Source organism: Notechis scutatus, chromosome 6 (assembly GCF_049901735.1).
Source record: "Notechis scutatus isolate UNSWTSFEM ecotype Mainland chromosome 6, rNotScu1.2, whole genome shotgun sequence".
Lineage (NCBI taxonomy): Eukaryota > Metazoa > Chordata > Lepidosauria > Squamata > Elapidae > Notechis > Notechis scutatus.
The window spans coordinates 80,803,399-80,824,632 of NC_142014.1; the positions used below are offsets into that span (position 1 = coordinate 80,803,399).

General features: G+C 45.8%; 2 protein-coding genes and 1 long non-coding RNA gene across 3 annotated transcripts in view; 2 read left to right on the top strand and 1 right to left on the bottom strand.

Annotated features, from left to right (window-relative positions):
- The window catches only part of LOC113429182 (uncharacterized), a 54,163-nt gene extending 38,893 nt beyond the window's left edge, over positions 1 to 15,270 (top strand). Inside the window, exons 13-20 of the mRNA XM_087968948.1 lie at positions 355 to 476; positions 754 to 791; positions 2,460 to 2,572; positions 6,972 to 7,120; positions 8,788 to 8,882; positions 11,195 to 11,273; positions 13,540 to 13,648; positions 14,718 to 15,270. Of these exons, the coding sequence (XP_087825074.1) occupies positions 355 to 476; positions 754 to 791; positions 2,460 to 2,572; positions 6,972 to 7,120; positions 8,788 to 8,882; positions 11,195 to 11,273; positions 13,540 to 13,648; positions 14,718 to 14,791 (779 nt within the window). The 3' untranslated portion in view covers positions 14,792 to 15,270. The remainder of the gene's footprint in view (positions 1 to 354; positions 477 to 753; positions 792 to 2,459; positions 2,573 to 6,971; positions 7,121 to 8,787; positions 8,883 to 11,194; positions 11,274 to 13,539; positions 13,649 to 14,717) is intronic.
- Positions 1 to 19,316, bottom strand: part of LOC148130270 (uncharacterized) — a 30,713-nt gene extending 11,397 nt beyond the window's left edge. The window contains exon 1 of the long non-coding RNA XR_015750182.1: positions 19,241 to 19,316. This is a non-coding gene — a long non-coding RNA (uncharacterized LOC148130270). The remainder of the gene's footprint in view (positions 1 to 19,240) is intronic.
- NRF1 (nuclear respiratory factor 1) overlaps positions 18,921 to 21,234 on the top strand; it is a 52,482-nt gene continuing 50,168 nt past the window's right edge. Inside the window, 1 exon segment of the mRNA XM_087968949.1 lies at positions 18,921 to 19,397. The gene's annotated coding sequence lies outside the window, so the exon portion shown is untranslated.

Consider the following 21,234-nt stretch of genomic DNA (forward strand, 5'->3'; position numbering starts at 1 on the left):
TTGATATGTAGACGGGGTGTGTGGAGAGATGGATAGATTGATAAGATGATTGGATGGATGCATCCAGATGGCTGGATGATAGATAGATAGTGAGAGATGATAGATGATGGATGGATGGATGGATGGAGGATGGATAGATAACCGATAGATATGCATCCCTGTCTAATTAAAGAATAAAATGAAAAGATAAAGAAAATTACGTTTAAAAAAGAAAAACACCCAAGGAGCTGGGATCCAGACTACGGCACACGGGATTTTCTGTGCTGTGCCAATCAGCCAATTGCCCTGTGATCTGGATGGTTTTGGCATCGCTGGTGAGCGCTCCTCACCGCCTTCCTTTTATTTCCCTCCTAGGTGTGTTTGCCCCGACTCTCTTCTCCAAAGTCTACGGGAGGCTGGTCTGTGGGGAATGCCAGAATTATACCCAGCAGGATCCCCCCGGGCACTACGTCTGCCAGAGCTGCCACTTCGATTTGGTGGTCCCCTCGCCCGAAGCAAAGCCCCTTCCCGCGCATCAGTTGCGAGGAAAGCGACGCCTTGGCACCTGCCCACTGTATGGGGATGGTGGTACCCAGGTGGGCTGGGGAGGCTTGGATTGGTAGTCCCGGCACACCTGGGGGTCTTAAGGTGGCATCAGCTGGTCAGTTTAGAAGAAAACAGTTTGTTGGGTTGCTTTGAGGGGGGGTGTCAAAGGAGGTTTGCATGTGGGGGTCTTGACTGGGCATCTCCGACTCTTTTCTTTGGTCTTGGTAGATGGAGAACAACGGAACTCTCTATTACAGCCATATTGAGTGAGTAGCTCTTGCTGGGAAGTTTTATGTTACGTTACGTTACGTTACATTACGTTACGTTATATGTTATGTTATGTTATGTTATGTTATGTTATGTTATGTTATGTTATGTTATGTTATGTTATGTTACGTTACGTTATATATTATGTTATGTTAGTTACGTTACGTTATGTTATGTTACGTTATGTTATGATACTATATTATGTTATATATTATGTTATGTTATATATTATATTATAATATGTTTATGTTATATGTTATATATTATACATTATATTATATTATAATAATTATAATATAATTGTTATAATTATTATAATTAGACTACATATTATCATTATATTAATTATATAATTAATTTATACTATTAAAATAAAATAATAAATAATATAATTATATTATATATTATATTATATATTATTTTATTTATTTATTTTATTTTATTACTTTATCTTATTTTATTATATTATTTTATTAGAATTATATGTTAATATTATAATTATATTATTATTTTATATTTTATTTTATTGTTTTATTTTATTTTCATCTCTATGTTCATTTATTTGCACGCCGCCTTTATTACATTTACAAATAACTCAAGGTGGCAAACATTTTTATTTTTTTTATTTTTTTATTACGTTTCTGTGCCATCCCTCTTCCTTATCTCTAGGTAGCTTACAAATGATCCAATACAACTTTGTGATTTTCCTCACAGCCACAACCCTGTAGGTGGGCTGGGCTGAGAGAGAGGGGGGCTGGCCCAAAGTCACCCAGCCAACTTTCATGCCTAAGGCGGGACTAGAACTCACCAACTCCTAGACCAAGCTAACTCTCCACGTTGACATGCTCCTCCCTTCCAATGATTGGTCAGAAGAGTTGGGGGCTTCTTTGTGTAACCTTGTTCGGACAAAACACTTAGTTTAGCAACCCATCAGATCTCCTTAGTAGAGCTAGTCGCATGCTGGCTGGGGAATTCTGGGAATTGAAGTCCACAAGTCTTAAAAGTGGCCCATGTTGGACACCCCTGGTCTACGCCCTGTCTGATAATCTGCCTGAGCCAAACTTCTCCAAAGTGGGAGCCTGTAGACGGGTGGGATTACAATGACCAAACCCCAGCTGTCAAGGAATATGGGAGCTGTAGTCCTAGCCCATCCAGAAACCCCCCCCCCACCCAATCAGGAAGTTAGTCAAAAAATTTCTGGCTTGGTGGATAGTCCTGGGGAAGGAAACCAACCAAGGAGAGAAACAACCTGGAATTAAACTTCCTGACAGGGAGGACAATTATCCAGTGGAACTTCTTGCCACCAGGAGTAGTGGGCGCTCCATCACTGGAGGTTTTTAAGAAGAGAGGAGACCAGAAGTCTCCAAATTTGGCAACTTTAAGACTTGTTGGACTTCAACTCCCAGAATTCTCCAGCCAGCCGCGTCCATTTCTTTTTTCTCTTAACCTCTAAAGTGGAGAGAGATTACAGAGGAAGGGATTATGCTGGCTGGAGAATTCTGGGAATTGAAGTCAATTGCCAAGTTTGGGGACCCCTGGACTCGATGGACACTTGTCTGGAATGGGACAGAGACTGCTGCTTGAGCGAGGGGTTGGACTAGAAGACCTCCCAGGTCCCTTCCAACTTCGTTGTTCTGTATTCCTCATCTTGCTTTCCCACATGACAGACCTCTGGTGTACACAGTGTCCTTGATGCTCCCGGCCGCCTATTTCATCGGGCTCATCTTCACCCTGAAGACCCACTCCCACATCTACGACATCCTCATCAGCGACTGCCACAGTAAGTTGTCTCGGCCCCTGGATGGCACCGGTCACTAAACAGAGACGGTTGTAAGTTGAGGATTGAATCCGTTGCCAGGCATCTTTTGTGGGTCTTTTTTGACCCACGGTTGTAAGTGTGAAAAACGGTCCTAAGTCGCTTTTTTTCCAGAGCCGTTGTAATTTCGAATGGCCATTAAACAAATGGTTATAATTCAAGGACCGCTTGGCCTTTTGGGCAGGGCAACCCAGGTGTCTCGGAGTGACTTGTCCATCTGGAACAGGGAAGTTTCAATCCAACTTTCCGCAGTTTGACTGCAACCTGTGACCTGAGCCCTACCTTCCTTCCACCTTGTGAGAAGTAAGAATTATCCCGGTAAATGACAGAGCGATAGTAACCCCATATTTGGTCCTTATTTCACCTAAGAAGCTCTAAGGAGGTGTTAAGTAAGACATTGTGTAAGAAGGTTCACTTGTAAGACAATAACAAGGCTATAAAAGTTTTGAAATTGATGAAATTTTGGGCTTGGAGAACCTTGAACTACGCCGCCTATGGTTGGACTTAAGCGTAATACACACAATTATCTGCTACAATGTCCTACCAGTCAATGACTACTTCAGCTTCAACCGCAACAACACAAGAGCACACAACAGATACAAACTCAAAGTAAACTGCTCCAAACTTGATTGCAGAAAGTACAACTTCAGCAACAGGGTGGTCAATGCCTGGAATGCACTCCCTGACTCTGTTGTTACATCCTCTAACCCGCACTCCTTTAACCTCAAACTATCCACTATTGACCTCACCCCATTCCTCAAAGGTCTGTAAGGGGGCGCGTATAAGTGCACCATTGTGCCTACCGTCCCTGTCCTATTGTCCCCATTTATTCATACCTGTTTCCTATATTCTTTCTCGTGTTTTTAATACTTACACCTATTCTCTTGTAAGCGATTGACAAATCAAATAAATAAAAATAAAAATAAATAAATAAAAAATATTAGCATATTTCCAGTTAGGACATTACTTGCAGTGGTGGGATTCAAATAATTAACAACCAGTCCTCTGCCCTAATGATCTCTTCCAACCACCAGTTCACCAAACTGCTCAGAAAGTTAACAACCGGCTGAATCCCACCACTGATTAGTTGGCAGGTCAAGGGAAAATGGTTTGCAGGTCAAGAAAACAGATGTTATGCTAACATTAATCATGTTAACCACAGTTTAGAGGGAAATGCAGAAGAGAGAATTAGAACTAGAGAGACAAGGGGGTAAAAAGGGGAGGGAGAAGATGAGAGGGAAGAAAGAAAGGAAAAGAAGTTATAAAGGACAGAAGCAAAATATAGAGAAGCAGGGCCTATTTAGAGATAATGGGTGAAAACTTAATAGAAAAAGGGATTCTGCAAAGGTACATAAGATAGTATGGTTATATTAGAAGCAGAAATAATTTTAGAAAATATGAAACAATGTATGATTAAAATGTCTGATAAAATAGCTATCGTAATTCAGTGGAATGCTTGTCAATAAATAAATGTAACAAAAGGTATATTTAAGGATTTATAAAACATGTGAAGAGAAATAAGGGAAAAATTAATTATGGAGATTATATGTGTTTTTAAGGAAGTATGATATTTAATTGAAAAGAAGTGTTAAAGATGTTAATGATTATTAATGATAGAACTGAACTGGAATGGAGTGAGGGTTTATAATTACCTATATTTACAATCTTTCTTTTTTTAAAAAGAATATAGTGTGTATTATAAGAATGTGTCAAGCAGAATTCGATTGGAAGTTATGTACTATGTATTATATTGAAGGTCATAAACTTAAGGTATATATTGAAGTTTAAATAAGAGTTGAATGTATGTAATTAAAAGATATAAAGGTGTCATACTCCAATTAGTAACTACAGGAGAAAATTTGTTTAATGAGAAAAGATAATATGAAATTGAAACAGAACAGACAAAAGTATAAATATAATGATTTGAATTGAGATGAGATCATCAAAATAAAATTGAGAAAATTAAAAGAGGGGAAAAACTATATAGAAAATGTAAAATAGTATAAGATATGGAATAGAATACAAAAAGGAGCATGAAATTGAATTTTGTGTCTGTATAAAGAAGTTCAACCCGGGACCATGCTATTTTCAAAAAAGATGTTTTACTTGTATTTTGTGTGTGAAAATCCAAATAAAACTTTATTAAAAAATAATAATAATGTTAACCACAGTTGGATGTAACAGCTGCCCAAGAGGATGGAGAGAATAGAATAGGATAGGATAGGATAGGATAGGATAGGATAGGATAGGATAGGATAGAATAGAATAGAATAGAATAGAATAGAATAGAATAGAATAGAATTACTTTATTGGTCAAGTGTGATTGGACACACAAGGAATTTGTCTTGGTGCAAATGCTCTCAATGTCCATAAAAGAAAAGATTCATTCATCAAGAATCAAGAATCATCAGATACAACACTTAATAATAGTCACAGGGGACAATAAGCAATCAAATTATACTAGGAATCAGTCAATATAAATTGTAAGGATACAAGCAACAAAGTTACAGTCATACAGTCACAAGTGGGAGGGGATGGGTGATAAGGAGGGATGAGAAGATGAATAGTAATAGTAGTGCAGACTTTGTAAATAGTTGGACAGTGTTGAGGGAATTATTTGTTTAGCAGAGTGATGGCATTTGGGGAAGAAAAAACTCCCCTTGTGTCTAGTTGTTCTGGTGTGCAGTGCTCTATAGCGTCGTTTTGAGGGTAGGAGTTGAAACAGTTTATGTCCAGGATGTGAGGGGTCTGTAGATATTTTCACAGCCCTCTTTTTGACTCATGCAGGATACAGGTCCCTCAATAGAAGGCAGGTTGGTAGCCATTGTTTTTTCTGCAGTCCTAATTACCCTCTGAAGTCTGTGTCTGTCCTGTTGGGTTGCAGAACCAAACCAGACAGTTATAGAGGTGCAGATGACAGACTCAATAATTCCTCTGTAGAACTGGATCAGCAGCTCCTTGGGCAGTTTGAGCTTCCTGAATTGGCGCAGGAAGAACATTCTTTGTTGGCCTTTTTTGATGACATTTACTGGATTACTGGAAATGAATAAACAGATGGGTTGGAGTTTCTGGGAAGGAGACGGGGGGAATCCACCCATAAAAGCAGCTAATAGAATTGAGGGGCACTGACCAAGGCCGGAGGTTTGAAACTGTATTTAAGCACCATGTATTCCTAGGGACGCGGTAGCTCAGTGAGTAAGACACGGAGCCTGTCGATCAGAAAGGTCGGCGGTTCAGCGGTTCGAATCCCCAGTGCCGTGTTTCAGAATGACTTCCCATTACTTCTCCCAATCTAGCAGTTGGAAAGCATGTAAAAAAAAAAGTGCAAGTAGAAAAATAGGGACCACTTTGGTGGGAAGGGAACAGCATTCCATGCGCCTTCGGCGTTGAGTCCTGCTGGCCACATGACCATGGAGACGTCTTCGGACAGCGTGATGAGCACCGCCTCCTAGAGCCGGAAATGACTAGCATGGATGTGCGAGGGGAACCTTTAACTATTTTATCAAATGCTTTTTCAAAATCAATGAAGCACATTTAAACACTGTGACTGACATCTCTATAACACCGTACGAGAACTTGAATGCTAAATAAGGCATCTCGTGTACCAAGATTGTTTCTGAAACAAATTGTGTGTTACTTAAACACTCAATTTTGTGGTATATTGTTGTGTGAATTATTCTCAGGAATATTTTCAGAGCGTGACTCATTAAGCTTATTGTTCTGTATTCAGTACACTTTTTTGCATTTATTTTTTGGGGATTGTCACAAAGGTTGACTTTAGCCAATCATTCGGTATCTCTCCTGTTTCATAATATTCGATTGAAGAGCTTCAGTAAAAATTTCTTCCCATTGTCTTCTAGCAAATTTAAAATTTTTACTGGGGTATCATTAGGTCCTGTGGCTTTTCTTGTTTTCGCTATTTCTATTGCATGTTCAACTTCCTTCATAGTGATGTTTGGTCCAGTTGTTATACTTTCCATATCAATATCATCTCTAGTGTCCTCAAAAGTTCTTCAATATTAGGCTAGAAGCAACACCAGAATGTTTCCTTCCTGCCTTCCTTACAGGATTAGCCCTGTAAAGTGGGAAAAAAAACAAAAGGAGGTTTTTTCCAACAACCAGAGAGATGCCTATAAGAGCATAGAGGTTCCTTTTGCAAAAGCTCTATAAAGCTTTTTCTTATTGTTCAATTATCTCTAAGGATTGGCCCCCTAAAGTGTTAATTTCACACACCTTGACGTGGAAATAAACTTTTGGGGGGTTGCTGTTTCTTTGCAAATTTTTCTTGGGGGGGGGTCCACGTTGAGCCAGAGATGAGGAAAGCCCACCTCCCCTGAGGCCTCTTTTTCTGGCTTTCTCGTAGTGCCCGGTCACCATCACAGTGCAGTGGTCCATTGGTCTCGCTGGAGAGCCATGGTCATTCTTCTGGTGGCCACTCTAGGCATGTCCGCCTGTGCAGATCTGGCCACCGAGCACATCAGCCCCATTCTGAACAACTCGCCGGTCTCTCAGGTAAGGAAGGAGAGGAGGGCCTGGGCAAAGTCCCTGAGATGCTCCTTGAGAAGGTGCCCCCATGGGTGGGAGATCGGTGGAACGATGACTGGTGGGTGGGAAATTCTCATCGTTTCCAGGTAAACGGATGATCTGTGGGGGTCCTTGGTGCTCTCTGAGCTGGGTGGTTTTTTGCAGACGTTTCAGGACCTGATTAGGTAACATCATCAGTGCTAGAAGGGAGTGGGGTTTGTGGAAGGAAGGAAGGAAGGAAGGAAGGAAGGAAGGAAGGAAGGAAGGAAGGAAAAGGGGAGAGAGGAAGGAAGGAGAGACAGGAGGAGAAGAGGAAGGAAGGAAGGAAGGAAGGAAGGAAGGAAGGAAGGAAGGAAGGAAGGAAGGAAGGAAGGAAGGAAGGAAGGAAGGAAGGAAAAAGGGAGAGAGGAAGGAAGGAGAGGGAGGGATGAGAAAGAGGAAGGAAGGAAAGAAGGAAAGGAAGGAAGGAAGGAAGGGGAGAGGAAGGGAGGGAGGGAGGGCTGTGGGGTCCATGATGCCCTCTGAGCTTGGTGGTTTTCTTGCAGACATTTCATGACCCAACTAGGGAACATCATCTGTGCTAGAAGGGAGTGGGATTTGTGGAAGGGAGGGAGGGAGGGGAAGGAGGGAGGAAGGAAGGAGAAAAAGAGGGAGAGAGGAAGAAGGAAGGAAGGAAGGAAGGAAGGGCTGTGGGGTCCCTGGTGCTCTCTGAGCTGGGTGGTTTCCTTGCAGACGTTTCATGACCCAACTGGGTAACATCATCAGTGCTAGAAGGGAATAGGGTTTGTGGAGAGGAACAGAGGAGGAGGAGGCAGGGAGGAGGAAGACGATGACTGTGGGGTCCTTGGTGCTCTCTGAGCTTGATTGTTTTCTCGCAGACGTTTCATGACCCAACTAGAGAATATTATCAGTGCTACAAGGGAGTGGGTTTTATGGGGGGAGGTGGAGGATTATGGGTGCTGTGAGCTTGGGGGTTTTCTTGCAGACGTTTCATGACCCAACTAGGGAACATTATCAGTGCTAGAAGAAAATAAGATTTGCAGGGTGGTGATGGTGGAGGAGGAGGAAGAGGAGGACGACGACTATGGAGTCCTTGGTGCTCTCGTAGCCTGGTGGTTTTCTTGCAGACGTTTCAAGACCCAACTAGGCAACATGATCAGTGCTAGAAGAGAGTGGGGTTTGCAGAGAGGAAGAGTACGATGATGATGATGATGACCACGACTGTGGACCTTTTTTGTGTTAGCTGTTTGCTGGTAGACATTTCATGACCCAGCTAGGTAACATCATCAGCACTAAAGCATTGATCATTGAAACATCTGCAAGAAAACCCACCAAGCTTAGCACCCAGGACATCACAATCCTCCTCCTCCACAAACCCCAATCCCTCCTCGCACTGAGGATATTACCTAGTTGGGTCATGAAACGTCTGCAAGAAACCCATCAAGCTCCGAGAACACCAAGGAGACGCCACAGTTCAACCCTGAGCGACAAATATTCTCTTCCATCAGTAACTTACGATTGTTAGCTGTCTGCCAAATTGTGGTTTGAAGTCTGCTGAAAACCCACCGCCTCGTCCCAGCCCTTTGTTGAATGCTGGTGATTGATCCCCTGGTGTCGAGGTGGATCTAACCGTGAGTTCTCGCCTCGTCTTCCAGTATTTCATTGGCGTGACTGTGCTGGCCATGGTGCCCGAGATTCCGGAGTTGATCAACGGGATCCAATTTGCTTTGCAGAACAATCTCAGTTTGAGGTAGGTAGTGTCCTTCTGCTGAGTTTTGTTGATTTGATAAGAACCGGTTGTGAAGTCTCCCTTTGAAGGCCACCCTTGGTTTTTGAACATTGGGATAGATCTTTTAGGGATATACACCCTAGCAGAACGTGCAACGGTAGTCAGGCAGGCAGGCAGATATGTGAGATAAACAGTTATTGTAGTTTACACTCAGTAAAACAGATACACAGTGCTAGTTAAATAGTTTATTCCAGTAAGATTGTTAGCATAGTCAAACAGTCCATATATCATACACTAAGTTCAGTCCGTCCGGGGATTATTCATTAGCAAAGTTCAGTGTCGAAAAAGAGGTCAGTAAACTTACAAGTAATCAGTCCAGTAATATATCTCTTTTTGCAGTAGAGATATGAAGAAAATCAAACCTCTTTTCTTCGTTCAGCAATAGCAGGGAAAACACGCAGTTATCACCATCAATCCATCATTGTCAGCAATCCAGTAAAAGCCAGCAAACAGTGAGCTCTCTTGCTCCCTCTTATGGTGATTTTACAACCGCACCCAAAATACATGGTCTGCATTTAAAGTGACACACACAATCATAGTCTATATATATTATTTTACCCAAACTAAGTTAGGTAACCATGTTATCCCTAACAAGATCATGTGATGACCAGGGGTGGGATTCAATTTTTTTTTAACAACTGGTTCTGTGGGCGTGGCTTAGTTGGTGGGCATGGCTTGCTGGTCATACGACTGGGTGGGCGTGGCCAACTTGACATCCCTCACGTCAAGGGGCGTTTTTCCTCGCCTGGCCTCTCATGACAGTGGGGATGCTGCAATGGTCATAAGTGTGAAAAAGGGTCATGTCACTTTTTTCAGTGCCATTGTAACTTTGAATGGTCACCAGTTTTAGACCAAAAACTCAAAAAGGGTATGTAAACTCACGTTTGAATGTCAATCTTTCTAGCTAGCCAAGAAGCCTTGCTGAATGTCACCCATCTTGGTTTTTTGTCATTAAAAGCTTCTTTCTGGCAGCTCTGCTTCATTATTCAATTATTTCTTCAAAGTGCTAACACCAACAGGGGAGTATTTCCCCCCCAACAGCAGTGTAAAAAGCTTAAAACAACCCTTCCCCTTTAAGAAAATACCACCAAAAGAAAAAACAATCTCCTTCTGAGACAGTAAGTCTAGGCATACTGCCAAGAATATAAGAAGGGTGGGAAAAAAACAAAAGGAGATTTCTTCCAATAACTGGTTCTCCGAACTGCTTAGAAAGTTAACAACAGGTTCTAGCGAATAGGTGAGAACCTGTAGAATCTCACCCCTGGTGATGACCCAAAGGAGCGTGACATAAAAATAACAGTCACCAAAGTAGAATAAATTCCATTTAATGCCTCCAACTTGGCCCCCAATGTCCAATTATCCTCAGCTGGAGATCAAACTCTTCCAAAAACAGTCCACGAAGGGAGTAAATGCAGTCTGAACCCAAAGTAAAGATAATTAGAAATTTAAAAAAAAAAACACAAACCACACTGAATTAAATAACACAACAGGCCAGGATGATAAATTGCAGACTTTCAAAGGATAACGCAGCAACCACAGTTGGGAGGATGCCAAAACCCAGATAAACCTCGACAAAAATAAAGCATGCTTTGCTTCCAGCAAGGAGCTGTGTGCAAACCACCCCACTTATATCCTGTTTTCCCAGCTGCAGCTAATGAAGAGAATCAGGGCCCTTTTCTCCCCCATAATCCACGTTGCTCCCTTCTCTGTTCCTCCCTGCGTGCCCTAGGATGAAGAGGGGGTGGCCCTGGGTCTTCCTCTGAATGCTCAGCCGGACTGTGCCCTTCCCCCGTTTCCTCCACACCACAGTCAGATCAGGAGGGGGGGTCCTTGCTCTTCGCCTGAGCTCTGTCTCTCATGCTTATCTTGACCCTGTTGCTCCCTGTCTACAAGCCGTCCCAATCCTGAAAAGTCCTGCCCGGACTGACTTTGCCCTTCCCGTTTACTCCAAAGTCAATGGAGCCACCCCCTCGATCTCTATTGGCTCTTGTTCCAGCTCATCTTCCCACCCTCCACCCGCAGATTAAGACTCGGACGGGGGTGTGACATTTCCTTTTATGGGGAAAATAGGTCTGATGCTACCCATAGATATCAATGCCTGCCCCCATCAAAATGCCCCGTGTAGAAATGGTTGGGAACTGGAAGTGTACGAACCCAGCTGGAGGATGTCCCTGCCCGAGCAGGGTCTCCGGTAGCAGGGGATTATGGGAAGCATGTCCGCAGTTTCTGAACTGCGCCTCACACATGTCCTCTTCTGTGTCCTCCTTTTCAAGCATTGAGATCGGGAACTGCATCGCTGTTCAAGTCTGCATGTTGCAAATACCTATCCTGGTGCTCTTCACCGTATTTTACGTGAGTAACCGAGGGAGAAGCTGCATGTCAGGGGTCCCACTAACCTACTGCACACCATCCGGCTACGAATGGAGCCGTGGAGTGCTCCAACGCAATGGTGGAACAATATCTCAGCTCCCCTGAGGTCTTTCCTCTCTCCAGATCCTGGAAAGGCGGCCCAACCTTTTGATTCTCAGTCTGGGTCTCTCCTCGTGTCTCCCTGGAATAGGGACTATCTGGGTCTGGATGCCCAGGAGGGAGGGGCTGCATTCCGGGGGAGCAAGAGACAACAAAGGTCAGATAGTTTGTGTGTGAGAAAGAGGGTGAAGACAGTTCCTCCTCAACAGTTCCCACAGTATATGTTTGATGGGGTGTTAGCATGCTTTTAGTTTGGCAGTGTCTTTCGAGTTCTTACAACCTTGATCCTCCCTCCCTTCCCCTTTTCCTTCTTTTCTCCCTCCTTTCTTCCCTCTCTTCTCCCTCCCTCCCTCCCTTCCTTCATTTTTCTTCCTTTCTTCCTTCCTCTCTCCTTCCCTTTCTTCTTCCTTCCTTCCTTTTCCCTTCCTTCCTCACACTCTCCGTCCTTCCTTCCCTTCCTTCCTATTCCTTCCTTCCTTGCTCTTTCCCTCCTTCATTCCTCATTCTTCTTCCCTTTCTCCTTCCTTCCTTTCCTTTCCTTCCTTCCTTGCTCTTTCCCTCCTTCATTCCTCATTCTTCTTCCCTTTCTCCTTCCTTTCCTTTCCTCCCTTTCTTTCTCTCCCTCCTCCTTCCTTCCCTCCTCACTCTCTCCTTCTCTTTCTCCTTCCTTTCCTTTCCTCCTTCCCTTTCCTTCTCTCTCCTTCCTTCCTGCCCTCCCTCCCTCACTTGTTCTCCAGATTCCAAGAGGGAGGGACTGCATCCCAGAGGAGCAAGAGACAACTCAGATCAGATAGCTTGTGTGTGAGAAAGAAGGGGAAGACAGCGCCTCCTCAGTAGTTCCTAGAGTAAATGCTTCATAGGAATGTTAGCATGCTTTCGCTTGGCAAAATTCTTGTCTCCAGGCAAGGAACAACAAAGAAATTGCTTGGAAAAAGAATCACAAGGTGTCTTTCTTGGTTTGGAGAGCCTGACATCCATCTTGCCAAGCTAAAGCATAATTTATACTTGCCTTGAGCGAGGATGGAGTGATCTTCTTTGTTTCGTCTCTTTCTTCTGTGTTCTTTTGTCCTTTTTTTCCCCTCTCTTTCATTTACCGGTAGTCCTCAACTTATGACCGTAACTAAGTCCTGGCAGTCACAAAGCAGGTCGTAAGGTGACCTCCTTTTACAATCACAGCCTGGTTTTCCCCAACACAGCTGGTCAGTGGATGGAGCTAAAGAATGGCCTGCGGAAGGGAGCCAGAAGCCACAGCAGATTTTTGTTGGAAGACAGCCAAGAAGATGGCAAATGATGATCACATGATGGCTATTGGCTTGGCAACCCGTCATTGTAAACCCAAATGGGTTGCCAAGATTGTCCAGATTATTGCGATCACATGACAGGGAGAGGTGCAGAAGGCACTGCAATGGTGATAAGTTTAGGCGGGGTGCGTGTGTCATATGTCTGTGTGTGTTCAGCATCACTATAATTTTGAATGGACATTGAATGAGTGGTCATAAGTCAGATTACCCTTTCTTTCTTTCTTTCTTTCTTTTTCTCTCTCTTTTCTTTCTTTCCTTTCTTTCTCTCTCTTTTCCTCTTTCTTTACTTTTTTACTTTCTCTCTTTTCTTTCTCTTTTCTTTCTTTCTCTTTTCTTTCTTTCTTTCTTTCTCTTTCTTTCTTTCTGTCTCTTCTATTTCTCTTTCTTTTTCTTTCTTACTTTCTTTCCTCTCTCTCTCTCTTTCCTTTCTTACTTTCTCTCTTTTCTTTCTCTTTTCTTTCTTTCTTTCTCTTTTCTTTCTTTCTGTCTTTCTTCTTTCTCTTTCTTTCTTTCCTTTCTTTCTCTCTCTTTATTTCTCTCTTTACTTACTTTCTCTCTTATTTCTCTTTCTTTTCTTTCTTTTTTTCTTCTTTCTCTTTCTTTACTTTCTTACTTTCTCTCTCTCGCTTTTATTTTTTCTTTCTTTTCTTTCTCTTTTCTTTCTTTCCTCTCTCCTTCCTTCCTTCCTTCCTTCCTTCCTTCCTTTCTTTTATTTCTTAGTTTGTCTTATTAAAGTTTGGCAACTTTAATTTAAAAAAATACTGTAAAAGAAAAAGAGGCTGTTGGGATTTCAGCCATCGGTCCTTGGGGCTGCTTGGAGGTTGACCCGTTCCTTTCCTTCGGAGCAGCCGACCGACTTCATCCTGGTCTTCAGCGACCTCCACGTCTACGCCAGCATGTTCAGTGTGGTGCTCATGAATTACATCTTCATGGATGGCAAGTGTGATTACTTCCAAGGTGAGAACTTTTGACGGACATTGATTGCAAGAGAAGATAATGTTGGTAGCTCAGGGTTGAGCTGTGAGGTCCCTGGTGCTCTTTGAGCTTGATAGGTTTTTGGTTTTTTTCCAGATGTTTCATGACCCAACTAGGAAACATCATCAGAGCTAGGAGGGAGGTGGGTTTACAGAAAGGAGGAGGAGGAACAGAAGGAGGAGGAGAGGAGGAGGAGAAAAGGAGGGGGAGGAGAAAGAGGATTCTAGGTTCTAGATTCAGTCAAATGAGGACCTAGATTGTTGGGGGAAAGAGGCTGACTCTGTAAACCGCTTAGAGAGCACTGGAAAGATCTGTGAAGTGGCATATAAGTCTGAGGGCTTTTGCTAAGAAGGAAGGAAAGGAAGGAAGGAAGGAAGGAAGGAAGGAAGGAAGGAAGGAAGGAAGGACGGTGGTGACCCAGTGGTTAGAATGCAACATTGCAGACTGACTCTGCCCACTGCCAACAATTTGATCCTGACTGGCTCAAGGTCGACTCAGCCTTCCGTCCTTCCGAGGTGGGTGAAAAAAAAGGACCCCGATTGTTGGGGGCAAGAGGCTGACTCTGTCAACTGCTTAGAGAGGGCTGTAAAAGCCCTGCGAAGCAATGTATATAAGTCTAAGGGCTATTGGTAAGTGTTGAGGGAGGGAGAAAGAGGAAGGAAGGAAGGAAGGAAGGAAAGGAAGGAAAGGAAGGGAAGGAAGGAAGGAAGGAAGGAAGGGCTCTGGTGGCACAGTGACTAGAATGCAGTATAGCAGGTTAACTCACTGCCCACTGCCAGCAGTTCGATCCTGACTGGCTCAAGGTCGACTCAGCCTTCCGTCCTTCCGAGGTGGGTGAAAAAAAGGACCCTGATTATTGGGGGCAAGAGGCTGACTCTGTCAACTGCTTAGAGAGGGCTGTGAAAGCCCTGTGAAGCGGTATATATGTCTTAAGGGCTATTGCTAAACATCCCTGGGGAAATTTCAAGCCGAGAATGGCTGCACCAATGTCATCCAATGTCCATGTCTACAGAGGGACAGCTTGTCTCCTTGTTTTCTCTCTCCCACCCAGGTACCGTGCTGGTGATGGTCTATTTTATCCTCATGGCTGTGTATTATTTTGCTCCTTCTCCTGCTGGCTGCTGAGCTGACGGCCCATTGGGCTTCCCACCTCTCAGTCGCAGTCACTTCCCGCCAGCGCCTCGAGCCATGACCCGTCTCGTAGAGACAAACTTTTTAAACACCTTGATAAGCGTTTTTCTCCAAGGTGGCCCATCGACCCTTCCAGCTCACAAATTTCTCGGGGGTCCTTCCCGCTTTCAAAATCCCACCCAGGTCAGGGTTAGGAGCTGCAGAGGATGACGGCCGATGCTCGGGGACCAACGAAGAGTTTGGGGCGCCGAAGAGCAGCAGCGTCGGCTCCCGACGGGCAAGAGCGGCTGGGGATTTTGAACGCGGATTTGGGGACGGGGGGGTCATTTCGTCATAGCTACCTCTCAAGGGTTTGCCGTGTGACAGCCCCGCCCAGTGAGGGCAAAGGTGTGTCTTCCCCCCCACCCCGCAAGTCGAGCCACCCCTGATCTTGAGACAGAGCACAAAATAAAGGAAGGTGGGTTTTGAACGTATCCTTTGGCACGCGTTGCTGACGGTATTTTTCGTTTCGTACCCGTCGTGGGAGAAGTAAGACTGGGGTCTCCAACCTTGGCTGCTTTACGACAGGTGGACTTCAGCTCCCAGAATTCCTCAGCCAGCCATGCTGAGGAATTCTGGGAGTTGTAGTCCACCCATGGCTGGCAGAGGAAAGATCCATAATGTATATCGTCTATCATCTGTCTGTCCATCCATCCATCTATCATCTATTTTATCCATCCATCCATCCATGTATAAGGAGCTGTGGTGGCGCAGTAGTTCAAAAGCAGTATTACAGGCTAACTCTGCCCACATCCAGGAGTTCAATCCTGACTGGCTCCCAAGTTGACTCAGCCTTCCATCCTTCCCAGGTGGGTAAAATGAGGACTCAGATTGTTGGGGGTGATAAGCTGACTCTGTAAACCACTTAGAGAGGGCTGTGAAGCAGTATATAAGTCTAAGATCTAGTACTGTTTAAAGATTGGAGTGGGAGCTGCAGACGGTTCTGGCAAACCCTTGAACGAGCAACGAAGGAAGTTGAGGCAGAGAAAAGCTTCCACCACAGATCATCTGTCTTTCTTCATGTCAGAAACACCTTCTCGTTCTAGTCCTGCCACATTCAAGCTGACATCCTTGACTTACAAATTAATATAAAACGGGTCGCAGAAATGCAACACCTATTAAAAAATTAGGATTAAAGCTACAAATTAAATGCAACACATACATAAGTTAGGATTAAAACTAAAGGACATTCGGGTCAGTACAGGAAGGTTTCGACTTACAACCACAGTTGTACTTAAAATTTCACTTGCTGACTTACTAGGTGAATTTTGCCTCATTTTGCAACCGTTCTTGCCAGAGCTGCTAAGTGAATCCCTGGAGTTGTGAATTCCTGTGGTTGGGAAGCAAATTGGACTTCCTCGTTGACTTGTCAAGAAAGTCGTAAATCCGGGATGCTGCGTCGTAAATAGCCAATTGCCGAGCATCCAAATTTTGATCACATGACCACAGGGCTATTGCGAGGGTCACAAGTGTGAAAAGCGTCTTAAGCTGCTTTTTTTCAGTGCCGTTGTAACTTTGAATGGTCACTAAATGAAGTGTGGTAAGTTCAGGCCTACCTGTAAAATCAGGCACGATTCACTTAACAATCCTTGCTTACCAGCAAAAATTGTGATGCTACTCATGGTTGTAATTCGAGGACAATTCGAGGTGCAAGAAGTCAGAAACCCAACAATTAGGAACTGTACTTCTGACAACCTGATTGGCTTTATTTTTTAAAGAAAAAAGGAACTTTACACCAGATGTATTTGTAAGCACAGCACGTTAGAAAGTGATCCTTACCTATAAAAATATCGACTTGTTTTGGTGAACAAGAAGAATTTGTATTTATTCAGTAGTCCTCGACTTACAACAATGGTTGCCAAGCAAGACGGTGAAGCGAGTTTTGCCGTTTTACCTCAAACACAGTTGTTAAATGAATCACTGCAATTGTTAAATTAGTAACACAGTTGTTAAGTGAATCCGGCTTCCCCCATTGCTTTTGCTTGTCAGAAGGTTGCAAAAGGGGACCACGTGGCCCTGGGGCCATCGTAAACGTGAGCCAGTTGCCAAGCATCTGAATTTTGATCACGCAACCAAGGGGATGCTACAATGGTCATTAAGCGTGAAAAACAGTCACAAGTCATTTTTTTTCAGCCTCTAAATGAACTGTTGTAAGTCAAGGACTGCCTGTACTTTGAGGAAACCACTAATAATGGTCCCCCCCCCCAGCCATTAGCTTGACTGGGCTACCGCCAACAGACAGGTAGTTTGGTTGGGCTGCTTAATCTGCTGTTCAGGCATCTCTAGAAATCAGAATTGCTGATGTTTGCTGGCCGTAATGCCTGCCTCAACGTTTCTGTGAGGCAAGCTGTGACTTGCTTAAGTGATTCCTACAGCCTCAAAGTTCTCTTTTCACAAATTCCAATTGGGATTTTGGCTGGGGATGGTGGGACCAGGGAAGATCATTTTTCAAGGTGAAAATACCCGGTCAGATTTACTGAAATGTTTAGCACGAAACGTGGCCGGTTTTGGTGAAACGAAAAGCCATAGTGGAAAAATAAAAGCATCTTTTCTCGTGACTCAAACCAGGTCACTGCAAAGACCATTAAAATGTTTTAAGGAGTTGAGGGTCTGCAGAAGATGGTCAAGAACTTTGGGTAGGCTTATTTACTGACTGTGTTTATTAAATATATTTGCTGCCTAGGGGGTTACTCTAGATCAGAGGTCTCCAAACTTGGGCCACTTTAAGACTTGTGGATTTCAACTCCCAGCCTAGCTGGCTGGCTGAATTCTGGGAATCGAAGTCCAGAAATCTTAAAAGTGGCCAGGTTTGGGGGCCCCTGCTCTAGATGGGTTTACCAGGACAAAAATGAAAGATGAAAAACATGTAAAGAGAAGTAAAATAATACAATAACCAATTAAACGGTGAGAATAAAGGCATCAATAGGTATTTATTAAGACATCAAATGGTTCTCTACATTAAAAACCCAGCAACTGAGGAAGCTTTGGGCTGATTCTGGGTACTGACTCAACTCCAGGTGGGTTGGGAGGGCTGCATTCACACAGCACTTTAACCTGGGTTGGCTTTGGTGGATTAGCGCCTTGTGTGAACCCAACAGCTTTCACCTGGAGGCAGTCCTCGACTTACAACCGCAATTGAGCCAGGAATTTCTGTTGCTAAGCGAATCTTGCCCCATTTTACGACCTTTCTTGCCCACATTTGTTGAGTGAATCACTGCAGTTGTTAGTCACATGGTTGTTCAGCGAATATCGTTTTCCCGTCAACTTTTTGCTTGTCGGAAGGTCATAAAAAGACGACTCAGTGACCGTCATAAATGTGAGTCAGCTGTCAAGCATCTGAATTTTGAGCACGTGACCGCAGGGATGCTGCAACGGTCGTTAAGGGTGGAAAAACGGTCTAAAGTCACTTCTTTCAGCGCTGTTCACTCCGGCCACTAAACGAACTGTTGTAAGTCGAGGTCTACCTATCTTGCGGAAGACCCGTCTGCAGGGGACAAGCACCGAATCTCCCTCCCCTAAGAACTAATGCAGTTTTAGCTCCAGGGTGGCTCAGGATGATGGGTCGCCATCCTTCGCGCCTCTTTTCCCCTCCCCTCTTCTTCCTCCCAACCTTTAAGGCCAGAGCGGACCTTCCGTACATGGCTGCTCGGGAAGGACCGGCGATTTCCGCCCAAGCCCTCCCCAACATGGCGACGCTTCCGCCAGCCGACCCTCCCAATATGGCGGCCCCCGCCACAGGAAGATGTAGTCCGCCACTAAGCCTCCCAATATGGCCGCCGCCACAGGTATACGCAGTCCGCCATTGACTCAAAGATGGCCGCCACCAGACATACTCAGCCCGCTACTGACACTCCCAAGATGGCCGTCGCCACAGGAAGCCCGCCTCTCACCTCTCCAAGATGGCCACCCACTACCTCTCGCCTTACGAGGCCGTTCCACGGGTCGCCCCCCCCAAAAAACCCATCTTCGTTTCCCTCCCTTAAAAACCCGCGGCCTCCTCCCCTCCGGGCCCATACCGGACGAGCGCGACGTCTTCCCCTCCCCCTTATCCCTCCCTTCACGACCTTCCCATCATGGCGGCGCTAGGCCTCCGCTCACGCCCTGCGGCCCCCACCGTCCTCCTCCTCCTCCCCCCTCCCCTCCCCTCCCCTCAGGCCTGCTGTGCCGTTCCCGCCACCGCAGGAGTCGTTTCCCGCCCGCGGTTAGGCCCGAGCCTCGCCTCGAGTAGTCGTGGTGGTAGTGGTGTGTGCGTTTGTGTGTGTGGTTTTCTCCTCAGCGACGCATCGAGGCAGGCCCGGCCTCGCGCGCGCGGCCGACACTCCATCTCGAGCGAGCCGGCCAGCGGGCGCGCGCCCGCGCTGCCTCCTCCTCCTCCTCCTCCTGCCCGCCCGCCCGCCCGCTCACTCCTTCGCGGCCGTCGTCGTCGTCGCCGCCGCCGCCCCCGTCTTCCTCCTCGGCCGCCCCGCTTGCCTCGTCTTCCTGCCTGCCTGCCTAGCTAGCTGGCTGGCGGCGGCGGCGGCGGCTCCACGGCGCAGGCCCGCTGCAGCGCAGCCGCTCTGAGGTGAGTGTCCTACCGCGCAATCTCCCAGCAGCTCCTCACTCGCCGCGCGCCAGACCCGGCGCAGCCGCAGCAAGGCGGGGGCCCCCGCGCCGCCTCGCCCGCCCGCCCCCGCTCGCCCGCCGCGCGCGCAACCCCCCTCAACCCCCACCCCGCCCTCCCGCCTGCGCCGCCCGCCCGGCTAGGCCAGGCCAAGACCAGACCAGGCCGCGCTAGGCCTCAGGCCCGCACTCCATCGCCCATCATCCGAGGCCCGCGGCCCGGCCTAAACGCGGGGGAGCCTCGCTCGAGTTACCCGAGCCGGGAGACGCCCGGAAGCGTCTCTTTCGGTCCCGGGGGGACGCCGAGCCGAAACACCCCCTGTCCCCACATGACTTGCAAAAGAAAAGAAAAGAATAATAATGCGTTTTAATCCCCTTTTTTGCCCCCCCTTCCAATTTCTGTGGCGCCGGCTTCCGGGAGCCACAGGTCTCCTCGTCCCATGCCTGGAAGTGGGAGGGAGGGGCTTCCTCTGACCAGGAGAGTCTTGGCTGCCGAAAGCTGGCACCGTTGGGGGAAATGCAGGCATTCAGCTGCCTTAAGGCAAAGTTGAGGCTTTTCAATGGGAATTGGTGTGTGTATTGGGGGGGCGGTATGGTCAGAAAAGGGGGTCCCCTTTCCTGCAGAAGAGATTCTCACCAAAGGAATCTTAAGTAGGATTCGGGGTGTACCAAGGGGGGTCTTCTTTGACCCCCATTTTCTCGATGGGAAAAAAAAAAGGAGATTAAATTCCATGGAAAGGGTGGTTCCGCGTTTATTTCGATTATTATTTGTCTCTTGGAAGAGACCCTGGAAGAGGTCAAAAATTCAGGGGTCCACTTTTGACGGTCTTTTTTCCACCTCTGGTCTGGCTGAAGGTTGCTGTTGGGGGATTCTGTATTATTATTATTTTTGGGGGGGGAGGATATACAGGAGTGTATCATTCTTTTAAAAAGCAAGAGACGGGTTGATTTTCTTTTCTTTTTTTAAACCCATTTCATTCCTGGGACTCAAATTTGTTCTCCAGCTTTCCTTGACATTTCATCAGCTGCGAAGAGGAGTTGGAAGACGCTGTTCCTGGGAAGGGAACAGCGGGAGGGCGGATTAGTATACAATTTATCCCATATCAAGGTGTTATTCTCCGTTTATTTCTTCACCCTGGAGAGATTCCAAATTGCTGTTCTACTCTCTTTTGCTAGCTGGTTACAAAATTAACCAGGCTGGCACCATGGTTGGCTTCTGTCCTTTTAGGCACCCGGTTGAGGCATGTGTGTGTTGCAAGGGTGGTTATCAGACGCTCTTCCCAAATGGTGGGTTCCTTGGTGCTTTCTGAGCTGGGTTGTTTGCTTGCGGACGTTTCATTACCCAGCTAGGGAACATCATCAGCGTTAGCAGGAGCTTGTTATATGAAATATATCCACTCCTTTTTACAGCTGATGATGTTACTTAGTTGGGTCATGAAATGTCTGCATGAAAATAATCCAGCACAGGGAACACCAAGGACCCACAATTGTCATTCGCATCTCCTCCTCCTCCTCAAATCCCACTCCTAACACTGATGATGTTCCCTAGCTGAGTCATGAAATGTCTGTGAGGAAACCACCCAACTCGGAGAGCAACAAGGACCCCACACTCCTCTTGCTCACCCCTTCCACAAATCTCCCTCCCTCCCAGCACTGATGATGTTCCCTAGTTGGGTCATGAAACGTCTGCAAGAAAACCACCAAAGCTCAGAGAGCTCCAAGCTCCCCACAGTCCCTCCTCACTCCCTCTCCTTCCCCTTACCTCTCCTCCCCTCCACAAACCCCACTCTCTAAACCTC